This window comes from Aedes albopictus, chromosome 2 (assembly GCF_035046485.1).
Source record: "Aedes albopictus strain Foshan chromosome 2, AalbF5, whole genome shotgun sequence".
NCBI classification, from domain to species: domain Eukaryota; kingdom Metazoa; phylum Arthropoda; class Insecta; order Diptera; family Culicidae; genus Aedes; species Aedes albopictus.
This window is the reverse complement of record NC_085137.1, coordinates 317,458,563-317,474,731: the sequence shown is the minus strand read 5'-3', so window position 1 is coordinate 317,474,731 and position 16,169 is coordinate 317,458,563. Positions and strand designations below refer to the sequence as shown.

General features: G+C 38.3%; 1 protein-coding gene across 2 annotated transcripts in view; it reads left to right on the top strand.

Moving 5' to 3' along the window:
• Positions 1 to 16,169, top strand: part of LOC109420811 (muskelin-like) — a 39,168-nt gene that overhangs the window by 733 nt on the left and 22,266 nt on the right. For both annotated transcript variants that reach the window (XM_062852330.1, XM_019695258.3), the window contains exon 2: positions 53 to 265. In XM_062852330.1, coding sequence (XP_062708314.1) covers positions 53 to 265 — 213 coding nt within the window. The remainder of the gene's footprint in view (positions 1 to 52; positions 266 to 16,169) is intronic.

The window sequence follows — 16,169 nt, the reverse complement described above, 5'->3', positions numbered from 1 at the left end:
CACTTTCGAATCGATGATGGACTCTCACTTTCGATTTCTTACGCCATTTCAGAAACATTCGTGAAGATAATCCCACCAACCAAACATCGCGATGGTCGTCCAATACGAACAGCCCGCCGCAGTTCCTGGTGCTGAAGTTGGAGCGGCCGGCCATTGTGACGAAGATCAAGTTCGGGAAGTACGAGAAAACGCACGTTTGCAATCTGCGAAAGTTTAAAATTCTCGGCGGACTGGAGGAGGACCGGATGACGCAGCTGTTCGAAGGGTATGTACCTTTTATCTTTTATCCGAGAGGGCTCAGTACTTTGAATTACAGTTGTCGCTACCGTATCAGGTATCAGAAGGCCGGCTCCAGAGGCACGTTATCCTCCATTTGGGACATTTGTGCCATCGCCAAAATAACAGCCTATTTCATCATCTACCTGAGGGAAAAGGAAGGAAAAAGGATTTGAATGGGGATAGGGACAGGTAGGGAAATAGGAAAAATACCCTGGAAGAGGGTACTAAAGCACAAGCGTACCACAATGGGTTCAAACAGCGCCCTGAAAAGGGCACTGTAATAACGCATAAAGCGAAAGAGAGCCTATATCTCTTTACCACAGCGGGTTAAGAACAACAGAATATCCTGAATATTCAGGTCTCTGAAGTCAGTTTCACTTAATAATTGTTTACCGAATACTTGGGAACGCAGTTGCGCAAAAACTGGACAGTTACATAGCAAATGATATGAAGTTCCATAATCGGATTCACAGCTATCACATGCAAATGAATCAGCTTGCTGAATATTCGCCATGTGATAGCTGAGTCGGCGGCAGTGGCCAGTCAATGCTTTGACCAGAATTCTGCAATTCTGCTTTGACAGATTTGTAAGATACTTTGCCACCCTTGGAGATGGCTCAGTGCAATACAATTTGGTTTGACGACATGACTCCAAACTATTCCAGTAGGGGTAGGCGGGGCATTATGGACACCCGGGGCAGAATGGACACCCTCAATATTTTGAAATATGCGAACTTTTTTGAACTTTTAATGAATGGAGAATATAGTCCATTTGTCTAAAACGTAGTTTCAGGAAATAAACATTCGAAATTAAAATTATACTTGATTTTACACGAAAAAGTTGCGTCCTCCGTTTTTTGTGCATGGAAATTATAATTTTCACACCATCTAAAATAAGATTTAGTAATTAATTTATTGCAGGTCGATTGAAACCTGATATTTCTAGAACACATGCAAGTAGTTTTGCTGTATCTACATGCTTAACATGTTTATATTTTCTTCTTTATTATATCAAAAATGAAGTTTGGAAATATCTTCTGCTGCCGGGGCAAAATGGACATTCACCTTTTTGAAAGAACGGGCAAGGGAAATATATAGGCTAAATCACAAACCAACCAAATTCTTCGATTTCAGTACATTTCCGGTTAAATGTTCACTATAGTAGACATAGGGTGAAACAAATTGGTCAAAAAACGACAGCAGTGGAAAATAGTTGTTCTAGGCACAGCTGTACATGCCGACAAAAACAAAGCTTTATCCAAAACAGCCTGAATTTAAATTAACTGAACAAAAATGAACTACTTCGGCGTATTATTCATCCATAATAGTTGTTTTGTAATGAAATGACTTTATAGGTGTAAATAATGTACGAAATTCGTAAAAGTCTCATGGTGTCCATATTGCCCCATGGGGGTGTCCATTCTGCCCCGTATGCTTGAAGACGGTCATGAAAAACTAACATTTTTCGTAACATTTTTTGAAGTGGATAAATCATTTTTCTTCGTGAGCATTCTTATGCAATAGATGCTAAATCTATATATATATATATATAAAAATGCAGTGGCATACGTGGGACCGCGCATAACTTGCGAACGGAAGGACCGATTTTGGTCGTCTAAGTTTTGTTCTGTTGGTTTTCACCCAAGGAAGGTTTATGAGACAAAAAACATGGGAAAATTGCGAGTTTTTGAAAATCGATCTTCCATACATTTTGACCGGGGACTTGGTCTTGGCTTGAAACTTGAAACGTCAAAAAACGCAGTAGGCAAGACAAAGTTTGCCGGGTACAGCTAGTAGACTTTAAAAGGATAAATGTATCGAAAAACTAAACTTTTTTGACATCTTGCCAGGTAAAGTTGGCAAAAACCTTAGGGTGTCCATAATGCCCCGCCTACCCCTATTGTCTGTGTTGAGTGGCAGCCCAAGTGTGAATCTGAAGCTTTACCCAACACTTCGATATCGGAATAGCTGGCTCAGGGCCAATGAGGTCATGTGATGCTCCAGTGCGAGCTAACTCATCAGCCAATTCATTCCAGGGATGGAAGAATAGCCAGGTACCCATACAAGGTGAACAGCGTTTGCTGAATTCAGCTCCTCGATTTGAGTTCGACAAGCGATAACTACCTTCGACCTGGAGTTGGCCGAAGCAAGTGCTTTAATAGCTGCCAGGCTATCTGAACAGAAGTATATTACTTTGCCCATTACGTGCTGCTGAAGTGCTGATTGCACTCCGCACATAAGAGCAAAGATTTCGGCCTGAAAAACGGTGCAGTATCTACCAAGTGAGTAAGACAGATACAGCCTTAGCTCACGAGAATAAACACCAGCACCTGCTCGACCTTCGAGAAGGGAGCCATCAGTGTAACATACGATGCCGTCTGAAATACTTCTTTCCAAATATCCAGATGTCCACTCTTCCCGGGAAGGGAATTTCGTGGAAAATGTCCTATACGGAAAATTACAAGCAATTGTAAGATCACTTGGAGCAAGAACAATTTTGTCCCAATTCACCAAAAGTGAAAACAACGAGGTGTGTGTTGATGTGCGGTTCACAGGAGTTTCCTCTAGTAGACCGAGTACCCGTAGACGGTAAGTGCAAGAAAGTGCTTCTTGTTTGAGATGAATGTGTAGTGGGGCAACGTCAAAGAGACCTTCGAGCGCTGCCGTGGGAGTTGAAGAGAACGCTCCAGACATCGCCATTAAGCACATCCTTTGGAGATGGCCTAATTTTGATTGGACCGTTCTCACTTCGCCCTTTTGCCACCACACAAGACATCCATAAGCCAATATTGGCCGAACCACAGTTGTGTAAATCCATTTGATATACTTGGGTTTTAGACCCCAAGTTGTACCAAAGGTTCGCCGGCATTGCCCGAAGGCCATACAAGCTTTCTTGATTCTGAACTCAATGTGAGGTGTTCAGGAAAGCTTGGAATCAAGAATGACTCCAACGTATTTTACCTGTTCAGTCACATCAATTTCAGAATCAAAGAGACGCAAAGGTCGAACGCCATTATGGTTTCGCCTTTCCGTGAAAAGAACAATAGATGTTTTACTCGGATTAACCGATAGGCCATATTGGCGACACCAACCCTCAACTACCTGAAGGACGCTTTGCATCAGGTCGAAAAGGGTGGTGATGCACATACCAACTAACAATGTTAGGTAGTCGTCTGCAAAACCAAAAGTAGGAAAACCGCTATTATTGAGTTGCCTCAAAACCGTATCTGCTACGAGATTCCACAAAAGCGGTGATAAGACTCCCTCTTGGGGGCATCCACAAACACTCAATTTCCTAAACCCTGCTAGACGCAATGTCGAGAAGAGATATCGGTTTTTGAGCATTTGGTGAATCCAATTGGAAATCATTGGAGATATACCATGATTCCGTGCGGCTTCCAATATGGCATAGAAAGGCACGTTGTCAAAGGCACCCTCGATGTCTAAGAAAACACCCAGACAAGACTGCTTTTGAGCGAATGCTTTCTCGATATCGTAAACAACCTTGTGTAAAAGAGTCACAGTGGACTTACCAGATTGGTAGGCATGTTGATTCACATGAAGAGGCACGTTGGCCAGATGAACATCACGGATGTGATGATCCACAATGCGTTCTAAGCATTTCAGAAGAAAAGAGGTCAAACTGATAGGTCTGAAACTCTTTGCTTCTTCATACGACGCACGACCCACATTTGGAATAAACTTTACAGTAATATCCCGCCAGGATTTGGGAATATAGCCTGTAGCAAAACTGAAAACAAGCAGTTTTTTCAAAACATGTTTGAAATAATCAAAATCCTTCTGATGCGAAATCTGTCCCAGGAGATTTGAAAGGAGCAAAGCTAAAGAGCACACTCAATCGATTCTATAGTTACAGTGCTCCGAGCCAAAGCTAAAGAATCATAACTGCAAGAAAAGACATCAGGTTCATCTGAAGATGTATCCGCATATCCAGGGAAGTGTGTGCTGAATAAGCATTCCAGAACTTCCTCATCAGAGGAAGTCAGATCGCCATTTGGCAAACGAAGTTCGTTCACCCGGAAATCCTTAGATTTCGCAAGGATTTTGTTTAACCGACTGGCTTCACTTAAGCTGGAAACATTTGCACAAAGGTTTTTCCAGCCGGATCGTTAAGCAGACCGGAGAGCTTTCCTGTAGGCCTTGCGAGCCGACCTGAAAGCCTCCGGACCAGCCGAACGTCGTCTGTTCCAACTCTTTCTACATTGTTTCCTGAGTTTCGCCAGATCAGAGTTCCACCAAGGGGTTCCTCTTGTGATCTTCACAGACCGTAGAGGGCATGCTTCTTCAAAAGCTTCCATGATGAAGGTCGTTGTAGTATCAACGGCATCATCTAAATCACTTGGAGTGTCAATTGATGGTGAATATCCATGAAATTTGGCTGCAACCAAATCAGTATAAAGATCCCAGTTTGTTGACCGAGGATTCCTGAAACGCAATGTTTGCGAAGTAACATTTAAATGTTCAAAAAAGATATAGCGATGGTCAGATAAAGATTCTTCATCTGACACATGCCAATTGGTCAGCTCGTGACTAATTCTGCTAGAGCATAGCGTTATATCTAACACTTCCTCTCTAGCAGATACCATGAAAGTTGGGCGGTTGCCTATGTTAAGTAATGCAATATCTGTACTACTTAAGTATTTCATCTAACTGGAGCCTCTCAAGTTAATGTCTGAGCTGCCCCAATGATATGGTGAGCATTAGCATCACTGCCAACAATTAGCGGAAGGCCTTTTGAAGTACAGTATTCGATGACGTGTTTGAAAGCATCCGTAGGGGATGGTTCATCATGCGGCAAATAAACCGAACAATAGACGTATTTCCTGTTGAGGTTTCCAACAGATACATCAATTGTGATAGCACATACATCTCTGGTGGTTAGTTCAGAGATGAGTGTAGCAACTATTGCGTTGTTGACAAGCACACAGGCTCGAGGCATGACTCGCGAGTTTTCCATTTCATGTTTACTGAAAGTAGCAAAAACCGGGTTCACAAGGTTTCCTAGATAGAAATTTCCCTTACGAAAGTAAGGTTCTTGTACCAAGGCCACTTGGGCTGTACCATTTTGCATAAGTCTGCAAAGATTGATCGTTGCTGTTCTTTTATGCTGAAGATTGATCTAAGCTATCCTAACCGTAGCCACTACCCAAACTAGATAAGATTAAACTCTTCGCAACAACAGCAACAATAAAACCAAATTGGTATCGATTGGAAAACGCCAAAGGCGAGGATACACAGAATGCACTGTGTAAATCGCATAATGCGAAACCATATAGGTGAAAATTTAAACTAATTAACAACATCTTCATAATCCCGCCCTTATTTAGCCTCAAGTGATACTAAAGAAGGGCAGCTGATTGACTCGGAGAAACACAAGGTCCACTGCACCATTGCTCCGGCTAGCGCAGTAAGGGCTACATGCTGTGGAGGGCGCCCTGGTACTCCACAGGCTCCGTTAGCGGTTAGGTTTTTATTAGACCCCCCTAGCCATTCATTCCTAGGCACGGTAAGCATAAAGCCGCATCACACCATGAATTAGGGGTCACCTGTTGGTGGATTCTTACCACCGGAACAGGCGATCCGTAGTGTTATTCTTAGCCAATTGAGACAATCGCTACCGACACTACACAGCTATCTAGGATGATCGAGAAAAGAAGTTAATATTGATGATCAACTTCATACGGACTCGAACAACCAGTTCTTCTGGACGTCCCAAAAACAAGACTAGGAAACTGATGCAACTTTTTAAATTTACAAAAAGTGACTGATCGTTCCAGAAAAAAAAAGAAAATTCCCTTCAAGGATGTTCTGGAACAACCCAATTCATAAAGTTTATGAGATATTTCTGGCAGCTACTGAACGTTCAAAAAAATCCTAAAATATTCTAGAACATCAAACTGCTTGAAATACCTGGAACTTTGTAGAAGCTGTTGAAGCGTTAGAAGCAGCAAAAAGAATAAGAAAATGAACCTACCGAAATTTTCTAGAACATATATTTTAAGCCGAGAATGTTCGAAGAGTTGGTGAGCGTTCATTTAAAAATATAAAATAGACCTTCTAAAATTACATTAAATTACATTAAACGTTCAAGAGAGAATCATTCTGGAGAACTTTACTGAAATAGCCAAGGAAATAGCTGAACATTCTAGAAATCTCTGGAACTCTCCTTTCTACTTCTCCTTCTATAAAAGCGTACGAGCAGTAGATTCAGCAATATTTTATGAATCGACAGATGTTTATATAAAATGTGTTGCAGTGAAAAAAAGTAACTGGAATTTTAAAAACAATCTTTTCCTAGCTAACGTGGCTAGCGTCAGGTCAGGTAGTATAAAATAGTTTTAAGCCATTATGGCAATTCTCGGAATTGTAAAAACTCTCAACGAAGGTGGCTAGCCACGTCGGGTCAGCTAGTTACCTATTAAAATTCAAGTACAAAACAATTCTGTCAAATTGGGCCACCCTAGTTTTTTTACTGGGCCATCCTAATGTTTATGTTTAGCTTCTAGAAACTTCTGGAAGGGGCATTTCTAGAAGCTTGCAAAATGCTGACACTACAATAGAGCACGATATAAAAATACACTATTGTAATAATGCAACTATGAATTGGATAGGCTCAGACGCTAGAGCGCATAACGGAGCCAAACTCATTTCAAGCAGCATTAGAAAAAAAATGTGCGCTATGTATTCAACGATACGATAGTATCTTCAATAATTCTTCATTGTGTAATTCATTGTGTAGTAACATATTAGTTCTTTTCTTGGCGTTACATCCCAACTGGAACAAAGCCTACTTAGTTCTATAAGCACATCCACTGTTATTACCTGGTAGCTTCCTCTGCCGATGGCAATTTTGCATGTGTATATAGTGTGGCGAAGATACTCTATGCCCAAGAAATTCAAGGAAATTTCCTTCATGAAAAGTTCCTGGACCGACCGGGAAACGTCCCAAGTGGCACAGAGCCGGCTTCTCAGCTTGTGTGTTCAACGCGTTCTTCCTCAATTATTATCTGAAAGGCTTCACTTGCTCAATAGTCATTTTGAATTTGTATTTCGTGTGGCACTAAGATATGGAAATATCATAGACGAACCGGAAATCGAACTCAGATATTTTTGGCATGTTCTTGCTTTCGCTGAGTCATGCCAAAAAAAAATCTATTTTCACCTGTTCATGAAATTGTTATGTGGATTATTGGGGGGGCATGGTTGGTTCTACCTCCGGTCTGGTCACGATCTTTGACATTATCGTGATAGTCAGCGTTTGTTGAATAAAAGTGGGATTAAGCGCGAAGTATAATTTGAAAGAACAAACGTACAGATCAGGTCCCTCCCGGATGACTCTAAATGTCCCAACCTAATGTGGGGTAATTCGGGTCGCCGCTGGCCTTTTGAAGGAGATTTTAGAAAGAGGCTGATCCATCTCCAAATCTGGGTTTAATAATTTCTTTAATTGAATATAAAGCGCATTGGTTTTTGGAAATGTTTTTGTGTTCCGTGATGCAAGTGAGGAATGTCAACATATTGTGACAAATTCGGTGAGTACAAAATCATGCAGATTGGAAAAGTGTTGTGTTTTTCAAACTATATCTTTATTTTAACAGTGATTGTTATAAATATAATACTAAACTATACGGCCGCCTATTTATGGAGTTAGGTGGGCTATTATCTCTTCTACCATTTTAGAACTGAGTTAGTTATGAAGAAATAGCTACCTGCAGACGTCATTTCGAAGCAGGAACTTCATCTGTTGGATTCAAGTAAGCTACGCCGACCTGCCGTTCTTCGAGCAGTCCAGTCTTGGCCAAAAGAATAACCTACAACAAGACAAAATGGTACTACCATCTAGCACACAATGAAGAAGGAAAAATTGAGTCTTAAAATGACACGGACCTGTATCTTTCTGGTAGGGTAAGGGAGGTATTTTGGACCCCTTTAGGAAGTGGATGAACAATTCAGCGAAAAAAGAAAGTTCTCACTTCAAAATATGGATAATTTTAGTAGGCATTACGTAGATCAACATGTTTTCTGTCGGAAAAGGCCAAACAGAACTCAAAATTGTTGTAGTAAATACAAGAAATATCAAAACTCCTGAAGGATCTCGGGCTTCTATTTTGGACCACCTGATTTTATTTTGGACCACCAAGAGCACATATTTTGGCCCACCAAATTAAACTTCAATTGATTGATGAAATGAAAGTCACCTCAGCAAAAATTTCAACATAGTTAAAACTACGTGAAGTTTACATCTTTTCTATTCACTTTTTGAGGCAGGGAACGCTTAAAAATTACGTAACGGTAAACAACGATAAAATTTTGCTGCAATTGCCAGTTCTACGCATTGTTGTATCATGTTTCATAAAAAATGTTACGCAAAACGTGTATTTTTTTACATGACGTCAGTCACCATGCATAAATTTCGTAATGCTTCATAGAAGTGAGAATGTCTAGTGATTTTGCTAAATATAAAGGCGTTCTACACATATTGTAATGATTGGAAAGGCCATCAAAAATAAAGTAATTTGAATGATACGTAAATTGTCAAACATACATTAGATAACACATTGTCTCAGTCATCTACTGATTGCCGAGAAGGACAACTGGATGACTAAACACCTGAAAATTTCATCTTGTCGAAAAGCTGTCAGGATACAAATCGAATCGAAATTTTTAACTTGGCGAAAAGTTGTTAGAACAAATCGAACCCACAACAATCTCATTGTTAAATAAACGTATAACAGCCCAGATCATGGGAAGTCCCAAGTTGGGGACTCCCAACTTATTCTATTTATCTGTTTTTAGAGTACATTACATTGGCATGAATATTTTCTCCCTTTAGAAGGAACTGGAGAGATGGATCTGACAGGTGGTCCAAAATATGTCCACATCTGATTATGTTGAACATATTTTGGCCATACCTCAAATCACCATTTTAGTAAATATTATCGCTCCACCGAGGTTAAGAACAGTTTATTTTGAGTTCTTACCAGGCCCGAACTACATTTACATGAAATAAATATTTATTTGTAAAATTTAATACCTCTTCGAAGCCGACTACAAATTTGTCATCTTCTTTGTTTTTGGTGCTTTTCCGTGCGTTTCATTGGAAGTGAAAACATTTTCTCTATTTTTGATACTGAACAGCATATTTAATTGACATCCAAAATAAAGGTCATCACATAGTTGAATACTTTTCGTGTTCCAATAAAAATTTACCAAGATTTAGTAGAGATTATGTGATAAATATCATAAAACTTTCTAGGTGGGCCAAAATACCTGCCCGGTCCAAAATACCTCCACTACCCTAATGTACAGTAATCATTTTAACCGTTATGTGTCCGGCAAACTTTTTGCTTTTTTCTGCACCGTGCTTTTTAAATGAGCGCTGGGTACCCGGGTACCCTGTCGGCCACATAACTTATGTATAACTTATGTGACAAAAGGGTTAATGAACCTCTCTTTCCCACGGCAGCTTCGTAGCATTAAATAAAAGGTGGAGATGATTAAATGAAACGTATTAATAGTAATATTCACATTCAAATGTCCAAATTGTTAAGAAAGGTAATCTTAGTGAAAATCTTTTGATGAAAAATTCAACTAATTTAGATATCTGTTAATCTGCTTTAAAACCAATTGAATTTAAATTTAGACCAAGAGTAAGTAGTAACGTGTGCTCAGACAATCGGAAATCATACAAGTCGTGGGAAGGAAAGGGTCAACCCAACTAATATTAATCAGCCTTCTTTTACACCCGCAAAAGATCATCCACGATCGAACTAGTTCCCTTAATTGTTACTCCCTCCCTCCATCGGTAGTAATATTAATAATTGCAAGAATTCAAATATCGTGTCCGCCTCATAGTTTCACATAATTGATTAGTGGATGACCTCTTGTCGAACCGCAATTATTAACTACGTTACACTTCACTTTTATAAATAAATTCGTCTTTGACAATAACAAGTTCGCAAACGTTCGGTTTAGCAGAATTAGATTAAACTGATCTTAAAGCTTACAAAAGCTTCAAACTAGAAAACGAGCTTAGTTCTATTAGTTCTAGTGCTACAAGCTCATCTTTTGATAGATTGTCAATCTGTGACTTTTCAGTGCCGACTGTTCGGCTTGTCATAATTAGGTTATCAGAACAAGTTATGATAGTGATTCTCGAATAATTATAACATTGCAGAACGCCGTCGATGTAGAAACAGCAGTGCGTAATTGATCAATCGTTTTATCAACGGAGTACACAGCGCCCCCTCCCTTAAGGATCGGACATTTATGCCGTAGCTGTAGGTTCTAGAAGGCTAGATCAACGGTATTAGAAATTCACTTTTCATTAAGTCCAGAGTTTGTAACATCGTCGTACTCCGTCCGGTAGACGTATCGCTCAGCGGGGGTTAAAGCGCAGATCGGCCAGAGGATGCGTTTAGATTACAGAATTACAGAATAATCACTGTAATTAGCTCATTATTTTATTAGATTTCGGCCTCTCCACTTTGCCTAGTTGGGTCAACCTAATATTAGTTTGAAGCATTCCACTATCCACTCGGGTCAAGTGAATTTGTTTTTGTTTCACTATTTTCCGGTTTGTCCACCCTAAACCCACTTGGCTCACCCTAATATCACTTCGGATCATCACAATATCCATATGGGGCACCCTAATGTCAGTTAGTTCCACTCAATAAACGCTTGACCGCCCTAATGGATCACCCTAGTTCTGAAACATCCAAAAAATAGGAAAAAGAATTCTAGACATTCAAAGGTTTAGGGTCCGTCCATAAACTATGTAGGCTGTACGGGGACGTAATATGTATTATGAATAGTAAGGAACTATCCCTTGACAAATTCAAGAGAACAGAAATCTATGAATGTTCTGGAACTTTTAAGAATATCATCATTTCATACATATAAAATCCCATCGTTGTCGGTCTGTCTGTCCGTAACGCGTTGAAATGTTTTGGAATGTTCTGGAGTACCTATTGAACTACTTAAATTTTCGAGAATCTCCTCGAACTTTCTGGACGCTTCAGAAAGAAGAGGAAAAACCTTCTGCAGCATTATGGAACATATTCTTTTTTATGTAACGTACCTTCTAAGTTGTTGAACGTTTTTGAAAAGAACCTTCTAGAATATTCTAGAACGTCATATATATAAAATCCCAGCGTTGTCTGTCTGTCGTCGTCTGTCCGTAACGCTTTGAAATGTTTCATGGGAATGTTTCACCATAGTTGTATCACTTCAGAAATAATAAGAAGAACTTTTTGGGATGATCTGGAACATCAATATTCTGAATATTCCAGTTACTGAAAACTCCAGAAGAAAAGAAGAAGGTTCTGAAATGTTCCGGAGTATTGAATTTCTTAAATATTCGTGACCTTCTAGAAGTTTCTGGACGCTGCAGAAAGAAGATGTAACATTATTAAACATCTTCTTCTTTTGTTTGGCATAACGTCCCAATTGGAACGAAGCATGCTTCTTAGCTTGCTCTAATTTTGTGGAAATCATATATATAAAATCCCAGCGTTGTCTGTCTGTCTGTCCGTAACGCTTTGAAATGTTTCGTTGAAATGTTTCACGATAGTTGTATCAAATTTCTAAAAGGTACGAGAACTTTCTGGATGTTTTTTGACTTTCCAGAAATAATAAGAAGAACCTTCTGGAATGTTCTGGAACATCAATACTCTAAAAATTCTAAGAACTTTCTGGAAGTTCCAGAAAATAAATAACGTTCTGGAATGCTCTAAAATATGGAACTTCTTAAATTTTCGAGAATCCCCTTGAAGTTTCTGGACGCTTCAGAAAGAAGAAGAAGAAGAACCTTCTGCACCTTTTTTTTTGGCGTAACGTCCCAACTGGGACAAACCCCGCTTCTCAGCTTAGTGTCTAGGAGCTCAGTTATTAGCTGAGAACTTCGGCTTCTAATAACCACTTCTAAGTTGTTAAAAGTTTTAGAAAAGAACCTTCTAGAATGTTCTAGAGCATGAAACTTTATTATATTGGGAAAAGTTTATGAACGTTAGAGAACGAGCAAGGAACCAAAAAAGAACCTTCTAGAATGTTCTGAAACATAAAAATCCATAAAATTTCCAGAAACCTCCTGAAAGATACTGAACGTTACAAAAGTAAAACAATCATCTGAGATATTCTGGATATCCCACTTCCTCAAATATCGAAAACTTTCTGTGCGTTACTTCACGTTTCAATCAGAGAAAGGAGAAGGAATGTTCTGTACATTTTTCATTCTTAATTTCAAGAACTTTCTGGAAGTTAATGAAAGTCCAAGAAAGAAGTAAAGGGCCTTCTAAAATGTTCCGGAACACCAAAATTCATTAAATTTCGAGACATTTCTAGGGATTACTGAATGTTTCAAAAAGAAGAATAATAATCTATGAAAATGTTCTAGATAATCAAAATTCTTAGAACTTGCGAGAAGTTACTGGACAAAAACAAGACAAAGGCCTTCTGCAAACTTTTTTAAATTTACGAAAAGTGTCTGAGAGTTTGTGAACGTTCCAGAAAGAATGAAAAATATCCTTTAAGAAGGTTCTGGAACAACCAAATTCATAAAATGTTTGAGAAATTTCTGGAAGCTACTGAACATTCCAAAAAAACAGAAAAAATCTATAGAATATTCTGGAACATAAGAAAACTAACCTTCTGAAATTTTCTGGAACATTTTTTTTAATGCCGATCATGTTCGGTGAGTTTGTCAACGTTCAAGAAAAAAAAATGTCAAATGGGCCTTCTGAAAAATTCTGGAAAATCAGAATTCATTAAATTACGAGAACTTTCTGGAGATTACTAAACGTTCAAAAAAGAAGCATTCTGGAGAGAGATTCTGGAATGTTCTCGAAAACAGTTTCATTGAAGAAGTGTAACTAAAATTTTAAAAACAATCTTTTTCTAGCTAACGTGGCTAGTCACGTCGGGTCAGCTAGTATATATATAAAATCCCAGAGTTGTCTGTCCTTCCGTCACGCTTTGAAATGTTTCACAGAATGTAAGCTACAATAATCACTGCACTGTAGCAATGTATCTGTGTTGAATTGGTGCATCGTTGCATTTGTATATCGTTGGATTGGTGCACTGCCCCTATTCGCATAACAGTCCCATGTTTGCTGGGTTTCCTATTCACATGGGACTGTAGTGCGAATGTGGGCAGTGCAACATTGCATTGATGCATCATTGCATTGGTGCATCACTGTATTCGTGCATCGTTCCATTGGTGCATATTTGAATTAGTATATCGTTGCATTGGTGCATCGCTGCATTGGTGCGCATCATACCATTGGTGCATCATTGCATAGGTACATCTACATTGATGCATCGTTGCATTGGTCGTACATCAATGCATCGTAGGATTTTTAAAGCATTGTTTTGTTAAATCAATTCGGCAGTTTCTAGAATTTTCTTTCCATTCTATGGATCAGAACTATACAACAGTAATTTACAGACAAAAGGTGGATGCTTGGAAGTATACCTTCTGGCGCTTTTCGATGAGATGCCCAATGCTGTGAAATATTTCACATATACATTGATGTAATGGCTTTCGTGGAATCTTTTAAAAAGTTTCCTCCTAGAAGATTTCGTGAATAAAAATCATAGATAATACAAGTATTATCTTTCCATTGTTCCGTCGTACATTGGTGCATTGTTGTATTTTAGCATTGGTGTATCGTATTGTTGCATCGCTGCATTGTTTCATCATTTCTTAATGCATCGCTGCATTTTTGCATTGGTGCATCTTTGCATTGCTGCATCAATCCCGTAGAAAGATCTAGAAGTTTCTTTCATTCTACGAATTAGAACCCTACAACAGTTTTATGTAGATCCAATATCATTAGGGCATAAGTTAGCCTGTTTATAGTAAAAACAAATACACAAATAAAAAAACAGTAATATACAAGCCAATGTTGGATATGTTATAGTATACCTTCTGGCGCTTTCCAAAGAGGTGCACCATGCTGAGTGAAATATTTCATATATGCACAAGAAAGCTTCTAGAAATTTCCTTCTAGGAGATTCTAGGATTTTCTTCATTGTATAAAAAATCTACTTTTTTTGGGAACGTGGCTAGCCACGTTGGGTCTGCTAGTTCTTTGAAGAAATCAATAAAATTTCTGAAACTTTCCTGGGCGAAGAAGTTGGAGATAAAGATGCGCATGTTTTTGGAATATTCTAGAACATTCTCTGATGCAGGAAATACTGAAAATGTTCTTTAATTTTCGATAAATAACACAGCGCAACATTTTTTTGTCTCAAGAGCAAACTTATGTGTCTCCGAAGGATTTTGGGCCGCTGAATCCGAATCCGGGCTCAGATTTGCTCTAACACGTCACAATTTTGAGCTATACCTCAATTTATAGGGCAAAATATGCGATTTTGGGCTTTTTTGACTGCAAGCCATTAAGCAAGGAAATATTTTTTTAAGCAATCAAAAGGTTAATTGGTCAATTAACATCTAAATTGACGACTCATGCAAAATATTTTGTTTTACCTAATCAAATTTCATAGATTTAAGCATTTCATGTTAGTATGAAAACTTGCATGCAACTCTTGAAGGATGACTTGTATGGGAAATATCGTACCTAACATAAATCGCTTAAAACTATCAAATTCGATTTGGTGAAATGAAATATTTTGCATGAGTCGTTAATTTAGATGTTAATTGACCAATTAACCTTTTGATTTCCTAAAAAAAATATTTCCTTGCTTAATGGCTTGCAGTCAAAAAAGCCCAAAATCGCATATTTTGCCCTATAAATTGAGGTATAGCTCAAAATTGTGACGTGTTAGAGCAAATCTGAGCACGGATTCGGATTCAGCGGCCCAAAATCCTTCGGAGACATATAAGTTTGCTCTTGAGACAGACAAAAAGTTAATTTTTGTTACGCTGTGTAATGGAATATTTAGATTATGTTTCTAATTCTAAAAAAATAGGAACGTTCCTGTAAGAATCAGGAGAGAAATCGAAGATTCATTAACATTCTCGCACATTCTTCGTAGGAATCAAACCAATAACATACATGATCGAGTATTTTTCACAAATATAGCATTTTTTAAAACTTTCTGTATAGATGTTTTTGGAGCCTTACATGGCGAAGAGATTAAGTAGTAGGAAATTCTAGAACACTTCAGAGGAATGAATATAGTTTATAAATAAAGTTGTAGATAAGCAAAAAAAAACATTTTTAAGTCATCGTCATAATTCTTGGGATTGTGAAAACATGGCTAGCCCCGTCGGGTTAGCTAGTTTTAGAATATTCTAGAACATCAAACTTTGTAAAAATTGGAAAATTTTATGGAAGTAATGGAAACATGGCTAGCCCCGTCGGGTTAGCTAGTTTTAGAATATTCTAGAACATCAAACTTTGTAAAAATTGGAAAATTTTATGGAAGTAATGGAACTAGCAAGAAAGCAGAACCTTTTGGAAAGTTCTGGAACATAAAAAATCCATAAAATTTCTAGAAACTTCTTGGAAGTTCCTGTACGTTCCAGAAGTAAAACAATCGTCTGAGATATTCTGGATTATCACCCTCTTTCAAATAACGAAAGTTTTCTGTAAGTTACTAAACGTTTGAAAAAGAGAATGTGGAAGAACTTTATGGATTATTCTGTAGCACTTTTTTTTCTTATTTTTGGAACTTTCTGGAAGTTAATAAACGTCCAAGAAAGAAATAAAGAGCCTTCTGGAATGTTCTAGAACGTCAAAATTCGTAAAATTTCGAAAACTTTCTGGAAATTATATATATAAAATCCCAGCGTTGTCTGTCTGTCTGTCCGTAACGCTTTGAAATGTTTCGTTGAAATGTTTCACCATAGTTGTATCAAATTTCTAAAAGGTACGAGAACATTCTGGATGTTTTTTTGACTTTCT